The following is a 20757-nucleotide window of genomic DNA, read 5'->3' as shown; positions in this document are numbered from 1 at the left end:
CGTTACTACCCTGCATGAATCTGCAGGTAGCTAGCTAGCTAAACAATGAACCACGATCCCAACTCATAACATTACTACCCTGCATGAATCTGCAGATAGCTAGCTAGCTAAACAATGAACCACGATCCCAACTCATAACGTTACTACCCTGCATGCATCTGCAGGTAGCTAGCTAGCTGAACAATGAACCACGATCCCAACTCATAACGTTACTACCCTGCATGAATCTGCAGGTAGCTAGCTAGCTAAACAATGAACCACGATCCCAACTCATAACGTTACTACCCTGCATGAATCTGCAGGTAGCTAGCTAGCTAAACAATGAACCACGATCCCAACTCATAACGTTACTACCCTGCATTAATCTGCAGGTAGCTAGCTAGCTAAACAATGAACCACGATCCCAACTCATAACGTTACTACCCTGCATTAATCTGCAGGTAGCTAGCTAGCTAAACAATGAACCACGATCCCAACTCATAACGTTACTACCCTGCATGAATCTGCAGGTAGCTAGCTAGCTAAACAATGAACCACGATCCCAACTCATAACGTTACTACCCTGCATGCATCTGCAGGTAGCTAACCAACCAGGTTCAACGTTAGCTAGTTCACATTAGACTATATTTTATTTCTGTTTTTGCTATTTGCTGAGACGGGCTCCATCAAGATTGGAGAAGTGGTTTACCCACACATCTCTCTTTTGGACAGATAATTCTTCGTGTTGTTGTTTGTTTAGTGTTTTCCAATTTTCCCAGAAGTGGTTAGAGTCTATGGATTCTTCAATTACATTGAGCTGATTTCTGACATGCTGTTCCTTCTTTTTCCGTGGTGTATTTCTGTATTGTTTTAATGATTCACCATAGTGAAGGTGTAGGATCAAGTTTTCTGGGTCTCTGTTTTGGGTTGGGCAGGTTTCTCAATTTTCTGTCTTAGGTTTTTGCATTATTCATCAAACCATTTTTCATTGTTGTTCATTTTCTTATTTTCCTGTTTGACATTTTTTTTTTTTTTTTTTTGATAGGGAAGCTGAGAGGTCAAATATACTGTTTAGGTTTTCTACTAATAGTGAAGTTTACACCTTCACTATTACAGTGAAACATTTTGTCCAAGAAGTTGTCTAAAAGGGATTGAATTTATCTCTCTCCCTCCCTCTCTCCCTCTCCCTCCCCCTCTCTCTTCCTCTCCCTTCCCCTCTCTCCCCGCTCTCTCCCCTCTATCTCTCCCTCCCTCCCTCTTGCTCTCTCTCTCCCGCTATCTTTCTCTACCCCCCTCTCTCTCTCCCTCTCTCTCCCTCTCTCTCCCTCCCCTGTCTCTCTCCCTCTCTCCCCTCCCTCTCTGTCTTCCTCCCCTCTATCGCTCTCCCTCTCCCTCCCACCCTTCCCTCTCTATCCTCCCCTCCCTCCCCTCTTCTCCCCTCTCTCCCTCCCGCTACACCCTCTCTCTCCTCCCCTCTCTCTTCCTCTCTAGTGCCCTATGCCGTCTCCAACCTGAAGCTAGAGAACAATAACACCCAGGACAGTTTGAGGGCATCATGGAGTCAACCCCAGGGTGATGTGGACTCTATAGTGGTGACCCTGTCCTCGTCTGGAACCACCCCTCTGGAGAAGACCCTGTCATCTGACACCACAAAGGCCCACTTCCACCAGCTGACACCCGGACGGACCTATCAGGTTTCTGTCGCCACCAAGAGCGGAGAGCTCTCCAACCAATCAACTGCCTCGGCTAACACAGGTGACAGTAGGCGTAACCAGGAAAACATCATGTAGACCAGGACAAACTCTGTGTCGTGGTCAGGAAAACGTCTTGTAAACCAGGACAAACTCTGTGTCGTGGTCAGGAAAACATAATGTAGACCAGGACAAACTCTGTGTCGTGGTCAGGAAAACATCATGTAGACCAGGACAAACTCTGTGTTGTGGTCAGGAAAACGTCTTGTCTCTGGTCCAACATGCTAACAATTAGTGTTCTCAGAAACCCACTGAAGCCTTTAGTTTGTTGAGAGGAACACTCTTCCTGTTGAAGAGGGCCTCTGCTATTAAAGCCAAGAGGATAAAGGAGGGGGTGAGATGGTAATTCTCCTCAAGTGGGACTGTTTCATTTAAACACTCTGTTATTAAGGGTTCAGCAAGAGCTCGTTGAGTGTCTCGATGATGTCTAAGATCATAACTATGTGATTACTATTCATGGATTAATCAAGTGGAATTAGAATTAGTCCATTGTGTTGTCGTGTTAAGGCGCCTGCATGCTTCCCAGCAAAAACAGTTTAGAAGAGTTCCTTCATTTATTATGATGACATTTGGTGATGTTTTGTTCTTAGGTGAGGGACTTTGTTTTTAGGTGAGGGGTTTTGTTTTTAGATGAGGGGTTTTGTTTTTAGGTGAGGGGTTTTGTTTTTAGGTGAGAGGGTTTTGTTTTTAATAAGGGACGTTGTTTTTAGGTGAGGGGTTTTGTTTTTAGGTGAGGGGTTTTGTTCTTAGGTGAAGGATTTGTTCTTAGGTGAAGGATTTGTTCTTAGGTGAGGGATTTGTTCTTAGGTGAAGGATTTGTTCTTATGTGAGGGATTTGTTCTTAGGTGAGGGGTTTTGTTCTTAGGTGAAGGATTTGTTCTTAGGTGAAGGATTTGTTCTTAGGGGAGGGATTTGTTCTTAGGTGAGGGGTTTTGTTCTTAGGTGAAGGATTTGTTCTTATGTGAGGGATTTGTTCTTAGGTGAGGGGTTTTGTTCTTAGGTGAGGGTTTTGTTCTTATGTGAGGGATTTGTTCTTAGGTGAGGGTTTTGTTCTCAGGTGAGGGTTTGTTTTTAGGTGAGGGTTTTGTTCTCAGGTGAGGGGTTTTGTTCTTAGGTGAGGGTTTTGTTCTTATGTGAGGGATTTGTTCTTAGGTGAGGGTTTTGTTCTCAGGTGAGGGTTTTGTTTTTAGGTGAGGGTTTTGTTCTCAGGTGAGGGTTTTGTTCTTAGGTGAGGGTTTTGTTCTCAGGTGAGTGGTTTTGTTCTTAGGTGAGGGGTTTTGTTCTTAGGCGAGGGTTTTGTTCTCAGGTGAGGGTTTTGTTCTCAGGTGAGGGTTTTGATCTTAGGTGAGGGTTTTTCAGGTGTTTTGGCACCACATGTTTGTTCTGGAGGACGACGACGAGTTATGGACTTTCACTATCGACGTCGGCCTCCAGAACAAACATGTGGTGCCAAAACACCTGAAAAACCCTGGTGATTGGTCAACAGCAGGGATTCTTCAATAAAGTCTTTGTTGTCATTCAAAGATAATTATTTTAGATTATTTTAGACTATATACAGCGTCTCAAAATGGACAAACAGGTACTGTACTTCTCAAGGAAAGTCAGAGACCTTTTAACCAAAGGTTTTTTAAGGGATTATGCGAGCAGGTTCGTTCGGAAAGGCGCCAGCCCGAACTGAAGCATGCTGACGCCTTAAGGGTTCTTACTTCCTGCCTTTTGAGAGCTGCTAATATAAATGAACAACATGAAATACTCCAGACTGTGCCTTTAACTGGTCTTTCTTCTTCTCTCCGTCCCAGTCCCAGGTAAAGTGTCCCAGCTCTCTATGGAGGCGCTGGATGACTCCAACTCTCTGAAGGCGATGTGGGCTCCCCCTGGTGGAGACTGGGATAAGTACAGGGTGCTGCTGTTAAATGGGACCCAGACTCTGGATAACAGGACCGTGGAGAAAGGGGTGGTGGAGTACACCTTCTCTGGCCTGGGACTGGTTCCTGGGAGGACCTACAGGGCTGGGGTCATGGTGGAGAGCACTGGGGAGCAAGGCACTGTGGAGTACTGCCACAGAGGAATAGGTAGGCTACACAACAACATAATGGAGTAGGAGAAAGTACTGGCATCAGTAAGAATGATAAGAGAACTCATGACATCATCATGACTCTTCATCTCATTGTTCTCTCTATTTCTGCAAACCTTCTTTCTCCCCTTCTCTCTTTCCCTTAATCCTCTCTCTCTCTCTCTCTCTCTCTCTCTCTCTCTCTCTCTCTCTCTCTCTCTCTCTCTCTCTCTCTCTCTCTCTTCCCTCTCTCTCTCTCTCTCTCTCTCTCTCCCTCTCTCTCCCTCTCTCTCTCTCTCTCTCTCTCTCTCTCTCTCTCCCCTCTCTCTCTCAGCTCCTAAGCCTGTCTCAGAGCTCCATATCCGCCATGCTGACGAGACCTCCCTCAGCGCCCTGTGGAGTCACGCCCCCAACTCAGCCAGGGACGGCTACGCCGTGGAGCTCCGCCATGGCAATGCCACGGTTGCCACGAGAGACCTGACCCGTGACATGAGGGAGTGCACCTTCAACGTGCTCATGCCTGGACGTGTGTTCACCATTACCGTGACAACCAAGAGCGGGGAGCTCAACAGCTCTGTGTCGGTGCTAGGGAGGACAGGTGAGAGGGTTTCTATAGCACCTGTATGGATATTTATACACAACACACTAAAACAGAGGGACTGTCTCTTTGTAGCTGAGGTCATCTCTATGGTAACACTGTATTTATCCAATCAGACTTTGAGGCAGCATGTACAGGGGTGTTTTTTACTTTGTCTCAGTTTATTTTCTTCACAAAATGGAGTCTTCAGATGAAGCCTAACACACAAAGGGTAATAATGAGCCTGCTGAGATAAAATAAGCTTTGTTTACAAATGGAGCCTGACAGTAACTGAGCCAGTCTGTCTGCAGTACCTCTGGAGGTGAGGCGTGTCCACCTGAGCAACCAGGGCCACGTGGACAGTTTACAGGCCAGCTGGGAACTCCCCTGGAGATCTGGACTTCTGCAGCCTGCAGCTCCTCCACAACAACCGGGCTGTGCAGAACCACACCGTCCCAGCCAACACCACCTCTCTGCAGCTCAGAGACCTCAGGCCTGGCGCCTCCTACAGGCTGGTGGTCAGTACTGTCAGTGGTGGGATGGTTTCGAAGCAGGCCGTGGCTGAGGGACGCACTGGTAAGTTAAATATCAGGAACAGTTCATCTTTATGCATTTACTCAAATGTATCGTCCACATTAACATCGACTGACTGACACATGAACCAGGCGTTTGTTTTGGGGGTTGTTCTGTATGTTCTTCCTGGTGGTCTTGTCCATTACAGCTGTTTATGTGTGTATGTGATATAGTAATGGCCAGGCTTTATTCTATGCTTAGAGATGGTCGTTTAAGGGTAGGTGTCTGACCATCGGAGTAAATCACTCATTGTTATAGTGATTGTTAACCAACATTAATTATAAGATACAATCTCTCAGAGAGAAACGTAATATTGTTTTCCAATACAAAAGAGAATGTCTGGAATGTTCAGGAAGCTTTGTGTCAACTACAAAACAACTCTCCAAGGTCCCGTTCAAAGACTTCCTTGTCCGATCTCAATTGTCTTCCCCGGGAAAGTTCTGGCTATTTTGGGGCCCCACAGCTTCCTCCTTTTAATTAACTTCAGAGTCCGGGGGCCAAGGGTTGATGAAAACAAACACCACTTTCAGATAACATTCAGACAACTTTCGGCTAACTTTCAGCTAACGGGATAATAACAAAGGACACTTGAACTAAACCTTTCCTGTCACACCGGGTATCTGAATGTCACATTAAAGGCCACATTTAATCAAGTCAGTCTATTCAATTCAAATCACCACTGGTGTGTTGTAGGAGTAATTCATGTCAAACAACATGAAAGCCTTTAGCTCAGCAGGCAACACAGTTTTGAGGTTCGAAAGGATTTTAACCCCAATCGACCTCACGACCGTTTTGTCCTCCTGTCCCTTCTCAGTGACAGCTACGGTCGGAGAGGTTACGGAACAATGGTCAGACTTCTATCTCTAACATGTGTGTGTCTGTGTCCTCTCTGTCGATGACCGTCTCTGCCCCCCCAAGTACCAATGGTCGTCCAGACTTCTATCTCTAACATGTGTGTGTCTGTGTCCTCTCTGTCGATGACCGGTCTCTGCCCCCCCCCCCCCCCATTCTCTCCTCAGTACCAGCTGCGATCGGAGAGGTCACGGTCAGTAACAACGGTCGTCCAGACTTCCTGGGGGTGTCGTGGCAGCCAGCGGTCGGAGATGTGGACAGTTACCTGGTCCTACTGAAGGACCGCGACAGGACCGTACACAACCTGGTGGTTTCTAAGGCAAGCCCAGAGTGTGTGTTTAACTCCCTCAAGTCAGGGAGGCTGTACACCGTCTCCATAGCAACCCGCAGCGGCAGCTTCCAGAACAACACGGTGGTGACGGCTCGTACACGTAGGTCTCACACACACACCAACACACACACACCAACACACACCAACACACACACACACACCAACACACACACACACACACACACACACACACACAACACACACACACCAACACACACACACACACACACACACACACACACACACACACACACACACACACACAACACACACACAACACACACACCAACACACACAGGCACACATGCAAGCATTACAAACCAACACACAGATGCAGGCATTACAAACCAACACACACAGATGCAGGCATTACAAACCAACACACACAGATGCAGGCATTACAAACCAACACACACAGATGCAGGCATTACAAACCAACACACACACATGCAGGCATTACAAACCAACACACACACATGCAGGCATTACAAACCAACACACACACATGCAGGCATGATGCAGGCATTACAAACCAACACACACACATGCAGGCATTACAAACCAACACACACATGCAGGCATTACAACACACGCCGTCTCTTGGGTCCCTCATCTTGATCACTGTCTATCACTCTGTTCACTGTGCGTTCTGAAAGTATTCAGACCCCTTTGACTTTTTACACATTTTGTTACATTACAGCCTTTCTCTAAAATTGATTAAAATCACATCTCCTCCCATCAATCTACGTACAATACCCCATAATGACATCACAATACCCCATAATGACATCACAATACCCCATAATGACAAAGCGAAAACAGGTTTTCTTAAAAGTAAAAAACATAAATACCTTATTAATAAGTATTCAGACCCTTTGCTGTGAGACTCGAAATTGAGCTCAGTTACATCCTGTTTCCATTGATCATCCTTGAGATGTTTCAACAACTTGATTGGAGACCACCTGTGGTAAATTCAATTGATTTGACATGATTTGGAAAGGCACACACCTGTCTATATAAGGTCCCACAGTTGACAGTGCATGTCAGAGCAAAAACCAAGTCATGAGGTGGAAGGAATTGTCCGTAGAGCCCCGGGACAGGATTGTGTCGAGGCACAGAGCTGGGGAAGCGTACCAACAGATTTCAGCAGCATTGAAGGTCCCCAAGAACACAGTGGCCTCATTCTGAAATGGAAGACGTATTGAACCACCAACACCCTTCCTAGAGCTGGCCGCATGGCCAAACTGAGCAATTGGGGGAGAAAGTCCTTGGTCAGGGATGTGACCAAGAACCCTATGGTCACTCTAACAGAGCTCCAGAGTTCCTCTGTGGAGATGGGAGAAACTTCCAGAAGGACAACCATCTCTGCAGCACTCCTCCAATCAGGCCTTTATGTTAGTGTGGCCAGACGGAAGCCACTCCTCAGTAAAAGGCACATGACAACCCACTTTGAGTTTGCCAACAGGCACCTAAAGACTCTCAGACCATGAGAAACAAGATTCTCTGGTCTGATGAAACCAATATTGAACTCTTTGGCTTGAATGCCAAGCGTCATATCTGGAGGAAACCTGGCACCATCCCTACGGTGAAGCATAGTGGTGACAGCATCATGCTGTGGGGATGTTTTTCAGCAGTAGGGACTGGGAGACTAGTCAAGATTAATGGAAAGATGAACAGAGCAAAGTACAGAGAGATCCTTGATGAAAACCTGAGTCTCTGAATGTCCTTGAGTGGCCCACCCACCTCTAGAGAGACCTGAAAACAGCTATACAGTGATGCTTCTCAGCCAATCTGACAGAGCTTGAGAGGATCTACAGAGAAGAATGGGAGAAACTCCCCAAATACATATGTGCCAAGCTTGTAGCATCATACCCAAGAAGACTCAAGGCTGTAATCGCTGCCAAAGGTACTTCAACAAAGTACTGAGTAAAGGGTCTGAATACTTATGGAAATGTGTTACATTCTTTATAAATGATCAAAAATGTCTAAAAACCTGTATTGTGATGTCATTATGGGGTATTGTGATGTCATTATGGGGTATTGTGATGCCATTATGGGGTATTGTGATGCCATTATGGGGTATTGTGATGCCATTATGGGGTATTGGGATGCCATTATGGGGTATTGTGATGCCATTATGGGGTATTGTGATGCCATTATGGGGTATTGTGATGTCATTATGGGGTATTGTGATGTCATTATGGGGTATTGTGATGTCATTATGGGGTATTGTGATGTCATTATGGGGTATTGTGATGCCATTATGGGGTATTGTGATGTCATTATGGGGTATTGTGATGTCATTATGGGGTATTGTGATGTCATTATAGGGTATTGTGATGCCATTATGGGGTATTGTGATGCCATTATGGGGTATTGTGATGCCATTGTGATGCCATTATGGGGTATTGTGATGTCATTATATGGTATTGTGATGTCATTATGGGGTATTGTGATGCCATTATGGGGTATTGTGATGCCATTATGGGGTATTGTGATGTCATTATGGGGTATTGTGATGTCATTATAGTATTGTGATGTCATTATGGGGTATTGTGATGGTATTGTGATGTCATTATGGGGTATTGTGATGTCATTATGGGGTATTGTGATGCCATTATGGGGTATTGTGATGTCATTATGGGGTATTGTGATGTCATTATAGGGTATTGTGATGTCATTATGGGGTATTGTGATGCCATTATGGGGTATTGTGATGTCATTATGGGGTATTGTGATGCCATTATGTATTGTGATGTCATTATGGGGTATTGTGATGCCATTATGGGGTATTGTGATGTCATTATGGGGTATTGTGATGTCATTATGGGGTATTGTGATGCCATTATGGGGTATTGTGATGTCATTATGGGGTATTGTGATGTCCATTATGGGGTATTGTGATGTCATTATGGGGTATTGTGTGATGTCCATTATGAGGGGAAAAAGTATTCATTCCATTTTAGGAGGCTATTGTGATGTCATTATACAAATTGTGATGCCATTATGGGGTATTGTGATGCCATTATGGGGTTTGTGATGCCATTATATACTTATATTGTGATGTCATTATGGGGTATTGGTGATGATGCCATTATGGGGTATTGTGATGTCATTATGGGGTATTGGGATGGTAGGGATGCCATTATGGGGTATTGTGATGTCCATTATGACATTATGGGGTATTGTGATGTCATTATGGGGTATTATGCCATTATGGGTCAATTGTGATGTCATTGACCTGAACCTCCAGTGATGCCATTATGGGGTATTGTGATGTCATTATTTGTGATGCCATTATGGGGTATGTTATTATGCCATATTGGGACGATTCCTGATGTCATTATGGGGTATTGTGATAGGAGATTTTGGAGAATTGTGATGTCATTAAATGCCATTACGGGGTATTGTGATGTCATTATGGGGTATTGTGTGCCATTATCCTACTGTGATGTCATTATGGGGTATTGTGATGCCATTATGGGGTCATTGTCATGTCATTATGGGGTAGAACCATTAGTGTTTCTACAGATGGGAGATTGTGTGCCATCTATTAACACAGATCTGATGAGGGAAAAGTCATTCCATTTTAGAATGGGCTGTGACTAACAAAATGTGAAAAAGTCCAGTCAAGGGGTCTGAATACTTTCCTGAACCAGTCACTGTATCTACTTATATGTCTGAGAGTACCAGTCCAGTGTGATGAATGTGTTAATGTAGATTTATTTTCTGGTGATCTAGGAGACAAATTGTTCAATTGGTAGGGAACATTTTGGGAGAAAATGTGTGTCTCTTAAAATGACAACGTGTTGTGTTTAATGAAAAACAGCCACATCCTACTGATCTTGACCTGATGACATCTCTTATACCAGTCCAGTGTTTCAGAACTGATGGGATCCTGTGAGTCTATTCCTGAAAGTCTGAGTACCAGTCCAGTGTTTCTACTGATGGGGTCAGAACGTGTGGTCTATTAACTACAGTCTGAGAGTACCAGTCCAGTGTTTCTACTGATGGGAGAACGTGTGAGTCTATTAACTACAGTCTGAGAGTACCAGTCCAGTGTTTCTACTGATGGGAGAACGTGTGAGTCTATTAACTACAGTCTGAGAGTACCAGTCCAGTGTTTCTACTGATGGGAGAACGTGTGAGTCTATTAACTACAGTCTGAGAGTACCAGTCCAGTGTTTCTACTGATGGGAGAACGTGTGAGTCTATTAACTACAGTCTGAGAGTACCAGTCCAGTGTTTCTACTGATGGGAGAACGTGTGAGTCTATTAACTACAGTCTGAGAGTACCAGTCCAGTGTTTCTACTGATGGGAGAACGTGTGAGTCTATTAACTACAGTCTGAGAGTACCAGTCCAGTGTTTCTACTGATGGGAGAACGTGTGAGTCTATTAACTACAGTCTGAGAGTACCAGTCCAGTGTTTCTACTGATGGGAGAACGTGTGAGTCTATTAACTACAGTCTGAGAGTACCAGTCCAGTGTTTCTACTGATGGGAGAACGTGTGAGTCTATTAACTACAGTCTGAGAGTACCAGTCCAGTGTTTCTACTGATGGGAGAACGTGTGAGTCTATTAACTACAGTCTGAGAGTACCAGTCCAGTGTTTCTACTGATGGGAGAACGTGTGAGTCTATTAACTACAGTCTGAGAGTACCAGTCCAGTGTTTCTACTGACGGGAGAACGTGTGAGTCTATTAACTACAGTCTGAGAGTACCAGTCCAGTGTTGCTACTGACGAGAACGTGTGAGTCTATTAACTACAGTCTGTGAGTCTGTGTCTGTTGCTACTGACGAGAGAACGTGTGAGTCTATTAACTACAGTCTGAGAGTCTGTGTCTGTTGCTACTGCAGTGTTGGTAGAAGGTTTCAGTAAAATGCTGTGCTGCTGAGTTTTCTGTGTGGCCAAGTCCACGGAAAACCAATATACAACTTATTTGGAAGAATTTGTAGGTGTGATATCTAGAATTCGGCGCATGAGAATTGTACCTAAGATCACATCATGAACATTTTGGCAGCGCAAAGTTAACCTTAAACTAGTGGGCATCATGGGTCAGATTCCCCTCAGCCAACCAAACCATTGAGCCCTTTAGTGTTCTGTGCATAGTGTAAATGTTGAAATAAAGTTGTATTTGACTGTCTCCGTAGTCCCCTCTGCGGTGCGGAGCCTGGCCCTGGGTGACAGTGGTACAGGTGATCTGGTGGTCACATGGTCTCCAGCGCTGGGGGACGTTGATCACTACGAGGTCCAGATCCTCTTCAACGACACGCGGGTTTACCCGCCCGTAACCCTGGGCAACGAGGCCCGTGACCACCGCCTGGCCTCGCTCACCCCGGGACGCCTGTACAAGATGGTGGTGTCCACCTTCAGTGGACCCAACCAGAGACCTCAGTTCATCGAGGGCAGGACAGGTTAGTAAGGGGAACAGAGTGGGCAGCTGCCCGGCTTGGTTTTCCAAATAACCTCACATTGTGTTTCATAGCATTTCCCAGGTATTTCAGGTAAAACAACAGAATAACCTTTTGTTATCACTTCATTCTGTAGAACATCATCTAAAGATTTTAAAATAAAAAAACACCAAATTGTTTTTTGGGCCAGTCTTCAACTTATTTTTCTATAAGTGATCCACATTGTGACCCATCTCCTCCCCCCTCCCTTCACTCCTGTCTCTCTGCCTTCTCTCTCAACCCCCCCCCAGTCCCCAGCCAGGTGAGGAACCTCCATGCCCGGCCAGGGGACCAGGCTGCCAGCCTGAGGGTGTCCTGGACCCCTGGTGATGGGGATGTGGACATGTACACCGTGTCCCTATCCCAGGGGTCACACCTTCTGGAGACCAGACCTGTCCCCAAACACGTCACTGAGCTGGACTTTCAGGGTCTGGTACCAGGACAGCTGTACGGGGTCGAGGTTCAGTCCCTGAGTGGAATACTGGTCAATAATTCAACAACTACTGGACGAACAGGTGAGAAGAAGGGAGGGGAATAGGAGAGGGAATAGGAGAGGGAATAGGAGAGAGAGGGGAATAGGAGAGGAAATGGGAGAGAGAATAGCAGAGGGAATGGGAGGAGAATAGGAGAGAGAGGGGAATATGAGAGGGAATAGGAGAGGGAGGGGAATAGCAGAGGGAATAGGAGGAGAATAGGAGAGAGAGGGGAATAGGAGAGGGAATAGGAGAGGGTGGGGAATAGCAGAGGGAATAGGAGAGGGAATGGGAGAGGGAATAGGAGGAGAATGGGAGGGGAATGGAGAGAGGGAATAGGAGAGGGAATGGGAGGGAATAGGAGAGGGAGAGGAGGAGAATAGGAGAGGGAGGGAATAGGAGAGGGAATAGGAGAGGGAGGGGAGAGGGAATAGGAGAGGGAATAAGAGAGGGAGGGGAATAGGAGAGGGAATAGGAGGAGAATATGAGAGAGAGGGGAATAGGAGAGGGAATAGGAGAGGGAGGGGAGAGGGAATAGGAGGAGAATAGGAGGGGAATAGGAGAGAGAGGGGAATAGCAGAGGGAATGGGAGGAGAATAGGAGAGAGAGGGGAATATGAGAGGGAATAGGAAAGGGAGGGGAATAGCAGAGGGAATAGGAGGAGAATAGGAGAGAGAGGGGAATAGGAGAGGGAATAGGAGAGGGAGGGGAATAGCAGAGGGAATAGGAGAGGGAATGGGAGAGGGAATAGGAGGAGAATGGGAGGGGAATAGGAGAGAGAGGAGAATAGGAGAGGGAATGGGAGGAGAATAGGAGAGAGAGGGGAATAGGAGAGGGAATAGGAGAGGGAGGGGAATAGGAGAGGGAGGGGAGAGGGAATAGGAGGAGAATGGGAGGGGAATAGGAGAGAGAGGGGAATAGCAGAGGGAATGGGAGGAGAATAGGAGAGAGAGGGGAATATGAGAGGGAATATGAGAGGGAGGGGAATAGCAGAGGGAATAGGAGGAGAATAGGAGAGAGAGGGGAATAGGAGAGGGAATAGGAGAGGGAGGGGAATAGCAGAGGGAATAGGAGAGGGAATGGGAGAGGGAATAGGAGGAGAATGGGAGGGGAATAGGAGAGAGAGGAGAATAGGAGAGGGAATGGGAGGAGAATAGGAGAGAGAGGGGAATAGGAGAGGGAATAGGAGAGGGAGGGGAATAGGAGAGGGAATAGGAGGAGAATAGGAGAGAGAAGGGAATAGGAGAGGGAATAGGAGAGGGAGGGGAGAGGGAATAGGAGGAGAATGGGAGGGGAATAGGAGAGAGAGGAGAATAGGAGAGGGAATGGGAGGAGAATAGGAGAGAGAGGGGAATAGGAGAGGGAATGGGAGAGGAAATGGGAGGAGAATAGGAGAGAGAGGAGAATAGGAGAGGGAATGGGAGGAGAATATGAGAGAGGGGGAATAGGAGGGGGAATGGGAGGAGAATAGGAGAGGCAATGGGAGGAGAATAGGAGAGGGAATGGGAGGAGAATAGGAGAGGGAATGGGAGGAGAATAGGAGAGGGAATGGGAGGAGAATAGGAGAGGGAATGGGAGGAGAATAGGAGAGGCAATGGGAGGAGAATAGGAGAGGGAATGGGAGGAGAATAGGAGAGGGAATGGGAGGAGAATAGGAGAGGGAATGGGAGGAGAATAGGAGAGGGAATGGGAGGAGAATAGGAGAGGGAATGGGAGGAGAATAGGAGAGGGAATGGGAGAGGAAATGGGAGGAGAATAGGAGAGAGAGGAGAATAGGAGAGGGAATGGGAGGAGAATATGAGAGAGGGGGAATAGGAGGGGGAATGGGAGGAGAATAGGAGAAAGAGGGGAATAGGAAGGAGAATGGGAGGAGAATAGGAGAGGGAATGGGAGAGGGAATAGGAGAGGAAATAGGAGAGGGAATAGGAGAGGGAATAGGAGAGGGAATAGGAGAGGAAATAGGAGAGGGAATAGGAGAGGGAATAGGAGAGGAAATAGGAGAGGGAATAGGAGGGGGAATGGGAGAGAGGGGGAATAGGAGGGGGAATGGGAGGAGAATAGGAGAGAGAGGGGAATAGGAGAGGGAATGGGAGGAGAATAGGAGAGGGAGGGGAATAGGAGGGGAATGGGAGGGGAATAGGAGGGGGAATGGGAGGAGAATAGGAGAGAGGGGGAATAGGAGGGGAATGGGAGGAGAATAGGAGAGGGAATGGGAGGAGAATAGGAGCGGGAGGGAGGGAGGGAGGGAGGGAGGGAGGAGAGGCAGGGAGGGAGGGAGGGAGGGAGGGAGGGAGGGAGGGAGGGAGGGAGGGAGGGAGGGAGGGGACAGCTTAGTCCCTGAGTGGAACACTGGTCGATAACAGCAGTGCTACTGGATGAACAGGTGAATGACCAGAATAAACCTGTATGATAACACATAGTCTGGACTGGAGCCATTAAGACACACAGGGCTTTGTCTTGAATTATAGCGGAACAACAGTTGTCTTTGTCATTTGTCGTCTTCATGGAAAAGTCTACCTCTAAAATCATTGGAAACTGATTCTCTTCATAACAAGTTCAGAGATCAAGAATACTGCAATATAACCCTCCCAGCCATGGGGGATGTCTAACCTCTCCCTGTGTCTGTCCAATCCCCTCCCAGCCATGGGTGATGTCTAACCTCTCCCTGGATCTGTCCAATCCTCAGCCATGGGTGATGTCTAACCTCTCCCTGGATCTGTCCAATCCTCCCAGCCATGGGGATGTCTAACCTCTCCCTGGATCTATCCAATCCCTCCCAGCCATGGGGATGTCTAACCTCTCCCTGTGTCTGTCCAATCCCCTCCCAGCCATGGGTGATGTCTAACCTCTCCCTGGATCTGTCCAATCCCCTCCCAGCCATGGGGGATGTCTAACCTCTCCCTGGATCTGTCCAATCCCCTCCCAGCCATGGGTGATGTCTAACCTCTCCCTGGATCTGTCCAATCCCCTCCCAGCCATGGGGGATGTCTAACCTCTCCCTGGATCTGTCCAATCCCCTCCCAGCCATGGGGATGTCTAACCTCTCCCTGGATCTGTCCAATCCCCTCCCAGCCATGGGTGATGTCTAACCTCTCCCTGGATCTGTCCAATCCCCTCCCAGCCATGGGTGATGTCTAACCTCTCCCTGGATCTGTCCAATCCCCTCCCAGCCATGGGTGATGTCTAACCTCTCCCTGGATCTGTCCAATCCCCTCCCAGCCATGGGGGATGCCTAAACTCTCCCTGTGTCTGTTCAGTCCCCTCCCAGAGTGAGAGCGCTCCAGGCAGACAGTGACCACACCAGCCACAGTCTAACTGTCTACTGTCTGATCTCACTGAGTCTGTACATAGCCAAAGCTTTCCTTAAGTTTAGGTCAGTCACAGTGGTCAGGTGCCACGGTGTACTCTCTGTGTAGGGCCAAATAGCATTCTAGTTTGCTCTGTTTTTTTGTTAATTCTTTCCAATGTGTCAAGTAGTTATCTTTTTGTTTTCTCATGATTTGGTTGGGTCTAATTGTGCTGCTGTCCTGGGGCTCTGCGGGGTGTGTTTGTGTTTGTGAACAGAGCCCCGGGACCAGTTTGCTTAGGGGACTCTTCTCCAGGTTCATCTCTCTGTAGGGTGTGTTTGTGTTTGTGATCAGAGCCCCAGGACCAGCTTGTTTAGGGGACTTTTTTCCAGGTTCGTCTCTTTGTATGTGATGGCTTTGATATGGAAGGTTTGGGAATCACTTTCTTTTAGGTGGTTGTAGAATTTAACGGCTCTCTGTCTGTCTGTCTCTCTCTCTCTCTCTCTCTCTCTCTCCAGTCCCCTCCACAGTGACAGCGCTCCAGGCAGACAGTGACCACACCACCCACAGTCTAACAGTGACCTGGGAGACTACAGTGGGAGTGTACGAGGGTTACAAGATCCAGCTCCTGGATGATGGACGTGACATAGTCTCTAATATTTCCATGCCCCAGGGCTCCACCAGGCACCTCTTCGACCAGCTCACCCCTGGGAAGTGGTACCGAGTTCGGGTCGTATCCGTCAGTGGAGGGATCTATGGCAAGGAGGCCGTGGCTGAGGGACAAACACGTAAGAGGCACCACTTTTCCTGTGTCAGAGACAGTCATTATCACTGTGTCAGAGACAGTCATTATCACTGTGTCAGAGACCGTCATTATCACTGTGTCAGAGACAGTCATTATCACTGTATCAGAGACAGTCATTATCGCTGTGTCAGGGACAGTCATTATCACTGTATCAGAGACGGTCATTATCACTGTGTCAGAGACAGTCATTATTACTGTATCAGAGACAGTCATTATTACTGTATCAGAGACCGTCATTATTACTGTATCAGAGACAGTCATTATTACTGTATCAGAGACAGTCATTATTACTGTATCAGAGACCGTCATTATTACTGTGTCAGAGACAGTCATTATTACTGTGTCAGAGACAGTGTCAGAGACAGTCATTATCACTGTATCAGTGACTGTCATTATCACTGTATCAGAGACAGTCATTATCACTGTATCAGAGATAGTCATTATCGCTGTATCAGAGACAGTCATTATTACTGTATCAGAGACAGTCATTATCACTGTGTCAGAGATAGTCATTATTACTGTATCAGAGACAGTCATTATTACTGTATCAGAGACAGTCAATATTACTGTGTCAGAGACAGTCATTATCACTGTATCAGAGATAGTCATTATTACTGTATCACTGTATCAGAGATAGTCATTATCACTGTATCAGAGACAGTCATTATTACTGTATCAGGTAATAGCTGAAATGTAAATAAAAGTATCTCCCTCTCTCTCTCTCTTACTCTCTCTCTCTCTTACTCTCTTTCTCTCTCTCTCTCTCCCTCTCTCTCTCTCTCTCTCTTACTCCCGCTCTTTCTCTCTCCTTACCGCCCTCCTCCCCTCTCTCTCTCTCTCCCTCTCTTTCTCTCTCCTTACCTCCCTCCTCCCCTCTCTCCCTCCCTCTTTCCCTCCCTTAGGTCCAGCTGCAGTCAACGGTCTGACGGTGATGACTGCCAACACCAGCGGTCTGAGTTTCATCTGGCGCCCGTCCGAGGGCTACGTGGACGGATACGACCTGTTCCTGTATAACGTTGACGAGACGTTGCGTGGCCGTCAGACCGTGGAGGCCGGAACCCAGATGTGCTCCTTCTCTGGTCTGGTCCCAGGGACGCTGTACAAGATGGAGGTGGTGAGCAGGAGCAGAGGCATGAGCAGTGACTCATCTATCCTAGCGCGGACAGGTGAGACGGACACACACTGAAATCATCTGACACACCTGGGTCAAATATTTGAAGTGTGCTTTGTAGTCCAAAAACCGTCCCAAACTCCAAGCTAAATCAAGCACACCTCAAATTCCGTTTCCGTTGACATGTATTTCACCCAGGAGTAGCGTATGAATATTAGTATGTGTATTTATTAAGGATCCCCAGTAGTTCCTGTCAAGACAGCAGCTTCGCTTCCTGGGGTTCATTAAGGATCCCCAGTAGTTCCTGTCAAGGCAGCAGCTACTCTTCCTGGGGTTTATTATGGATCCTCATTAGTTCCTGCCAAGGCAGCAGCTACTCTTCCTGGGGTTTATTAAGGATCCTCATTAGTTCCTGCCAAGGCAGCAGCTACTCTTCCTGGGGTTTATTATGGATCCTCATTAGTTCCTGCCAAGGCAGCAGCTACTCTTCCTGGGGTTTATTATGGATCCCCATTAGTTCCTGTCAAGACAGCAGCTACTCTTCCTGGGGTTTATTATGGATCCTCATTAGTTCCTGTCAAGGCAGCAGCTACTCTTCCTGGGGTTTATTATGGATCCTCATCAGTTCCTGCCAAGGCAGCAGCTACTCTTCCTGGGGTTTATTATGGATCCCCATTAGTTCCTGTCAAGACAGCAGCTACTCTTCCTGGGGTTTATTATGGATCCTCATTAGTTCCTGTCAAGGCAGCAGCTACTCTTCCTGGGGTTTATTATGGATCCTCATCAGTTCCTGCCAAGGCAGCAGCTACTCTTCCTGGGGTTTATTATGGATCCCCATTAGTTCCTGCCAAGGCAGCAGCTACTCTTCCTGGGGTTTATTATGGATCCCCAGTAGTTCCTGTCAAGACAGCAGCTACTCTTCCTGGGGTTCATTAAGGATCCCCAGTAGTTCCTGTCAAGGCAGCAGCTACTCTTCCTGGGGTTTATTATGGATCCTCATTAGTTCCTGCCAAGGCAGCAGCTACTCTTCCTGGGGTTTATTAAGGATCCTCATTAGTTCCTGCCAAGGCAGCAGCTACTCTTCCTGGGGTTTATTATGGATCCTCATTAGTTCCTGCCAAGGCAGCAGCTACTCTTCCTGGGGTTCATTAAGGATCCCCATTAGTTCCTGTCAAGACAGCAGCTACTCTTCCTGGGGTTCTACTACTCTACTACCACATATCTACAACCCAAAATCCATGTGTATGTGTGTGTATAGTACATATGTTATTGTGTGTTTGTATGCACGTGTTTGCATCAGTGCTTGCATCACTGCTTGCATCAGTTACTTGACGTGGAATAGAGTTCCATGTAGTCATGGCTCTATGTAGTACTGTGGAATAGAGTTCCATGTAGTCATGGCTCTATGTAGTTCCATGTAGTCATGGCTCTATGTAGTACTGTGGAATAGAGTTCCATGTAGTCATGGCTCTATGTAGTACTGTGGAATAGAGTTCCATGTAGTCATGGCTCTATGTAGTACTGTGGAATAGAGTTCCATGTAGTCATGGCTCTATGTGTACTGTGCCTATGCCATAGTCTGTTCTGGACTTGGGGACTGTGAAGAGACCTCTGGTGGCATGTCTTGTGGGGTGTCTGAGCTGTGTGCCAATAGATTAAACAGTCAGCTAGGTGCATTCAACATTACATTTACATTACATTTACATTTAAGTCATTTAGCAGACGCTCTTATCCAGAGCGACTTACAAATTGGTGCTTTCACCTTATGACATCCAGTGGAACAGCCACTTTACAATAGTGCATCTAAGTCTTTTAAGGGGGTGAGAAGGATTACTTTATCCTATCCTAGGTATTCCTTAAAGAGGTGGGGTTTCAGGTGTCTCCGGAAGGTGGTGATTGACTCCGCTGTCCTGGCGTCGTGAGGGAGTTTGTTCCACCATTGGGGGGGCCAGAGCAGCGAACAGTTTTGACTGGGCTCATGAACATGAAGTCAATCTCTCCTCCACTTTGAGTCAGGAGAGCTTTACATGCATATTATTCATTTTAGCTCTCTGTATAGATCCAAGTGCCAGCCGTGCTGCCCTGTTCTGAGCCAATTGCAATTTTCCTAAATCCCTCTTTGTGGCACCTGACCACACGACTGAACAGTAGTCCAGGTGCGATAAAACCAGGGTCTGTTGGACCTGCCTTGTTGATAGTGTTGTTAAGAAGGCAGAGCAGCGCTTTATTATTGACAGACTTCTCCCCATCTTAGCAAAAATTTGATTTGTTGTATCAATATGTTTTGACCATGACAGTTTTACAGTCCAGGGTTACTCCAAGCAGTTTAGTCTCCTCAACTTGCTCAATTTCCACATTATTTATTACAAGATTTAGTTGAGGTTTAGGGTTTAGTGAATGATTTGTCCCAAATACATAGCTTTTAGTTTTTGAAATATTTAGGACTGACTTATTCCTTGCTACCCATTCTGAAACTAACTGCAGCTCTTTGTTAAGAGTTGCAGTCATTTCAGTCGCTCTAGTAGCTGAGGTGTATAGTGTTGAGTCATCCACGTACATTGACACACTGGCTTTACTCAATGTCATTAGTAAAGATTTAAAAAAGTAAAGGGCCTAGACAGCTGCCCTGGGGAATTCCTGATTTTAAATGGATTTTATTGGAGAGGCTTCCATTAAAGAACACCCTCTGTGTTCTATTAGACTGGTAACTCTTTATCCACAATGTAGCAGGGGGAAATCCATAACACATACGTTTTTCCATCAGCAGACTATGATCGATAATGTCAAAAGTTGCACTGAAGTCTAACAAAACAGCCCCCACAATCTTTTTTAATCATCAATTTCTCAGTAATTTGTGTAAGTGCTGCGCTTGATGAAAGTCCTTCTCTATAAGTCTACTGAAAGTCTGTTGTTAATTTGTTTACTGTAAAATAGCATTTGTATATAAATTATCCTTTATTTACTTTATTGTCAATTCAATCTATAATGTGTCAAACAACACCTGTTTCTTTTGATGGACATGTGACATTCATTTAGTATGCATGAATCGTTTAGTGTATGTGTACGATGCTGAAATTCATTCTGAATGTAGGAATTTTAGGGATCACATTTCCTCCATGACTACATGTTGTCCTCAAAAGAAACACCACATTCATCCAGCTGAATGTGAAAGCTAATTGCTGTACATTTTTTTTTATGGGCCAAGGTTTTCTCAACATATATTGTGCCTAACAAGCCAAATGTCTGCTACAACTTCAGATGAACTTACAAGTCATTCTAAAAACCAGAAGGGTCAGACAGGGTAACACCCACAGCATCTGAAGTGGTGCGTCTGTCTGTCAATGACAATCTTTTCTTTCACAGCGCCGCTGTCATTATTACAATCTAAATGCAAATGACTGTAACGCCTGGGGCTTTTCCCACTGAGACAGTGGTTTATGTTAATGTGTCTCTGGTGTTATTGTTTTTTCCATCAGGACTGTGACACAAAAAGACTTGGTGTTGAGCAGAAT

At 46.3% G+C, this 20757-nt stretch overlaps 1 protein-coding gene across 1 annotated transcript in view; it reads left to right on the top strand.

Annotated features, from left to right (window-relative positions):
* LOC135571148 (receptor-type tyrosine-protein phosphatase beta-like) overlaps nt 1–17456 on the top strand; it is a 46247-nt gene extending 28791 nt beyond the window's left edge. The window contains 12 exon segments of the mRNA XM_065016941.1: nt 1471–1734; nt 3530–3802; nt 4118–4381; nt 4672–4744; nt 4746–4936; nt 5953–6220; nt 9994–10076; nt 10713–10748; nt 11270–11533; nt 11821–12084; nt 15848–16117; nt 17037–17456. Coding sequence (XP_064873013.1) covers nt 1471–1734; nt 3530–3802; nt 4118–4381; nt 4672–4744; nt 4746–4936; nt 5953–6220; nt 9994–10076; nt 10713–10748; nt 11270–11533; nt 11821–12084; nt 15848–16117; nt 17037–17320 — 2534 coding nt within the window. The 3' untranslated portion in view covers nt 17321–17456.
* Nucleotides 17457–20757: the final 3301 nt, after the last annotated feature.

The sequence above is a fragment of the Oncorhynchus nerka genome, unplaced genomic scaffold (assembly GCF_034236695.1).
Source record: "Oncorhynchus nerka isolate Pitt River unplaced genomic scaffold, Oner_Uvic_2.0 unplaced_scaffold_728, whole genome shotgun sequence".
NCBI lineage: Eukaryota > Metazoa > Chordata > Actinopteri > Salmoniformes > Salmonidae > Oncorhynchus > Oncorhynchus nerka.
Note: the sequence above shows the minus strand (reverse complement) of the source record. Positions and strands in the feature narration are given on the sequence as shown.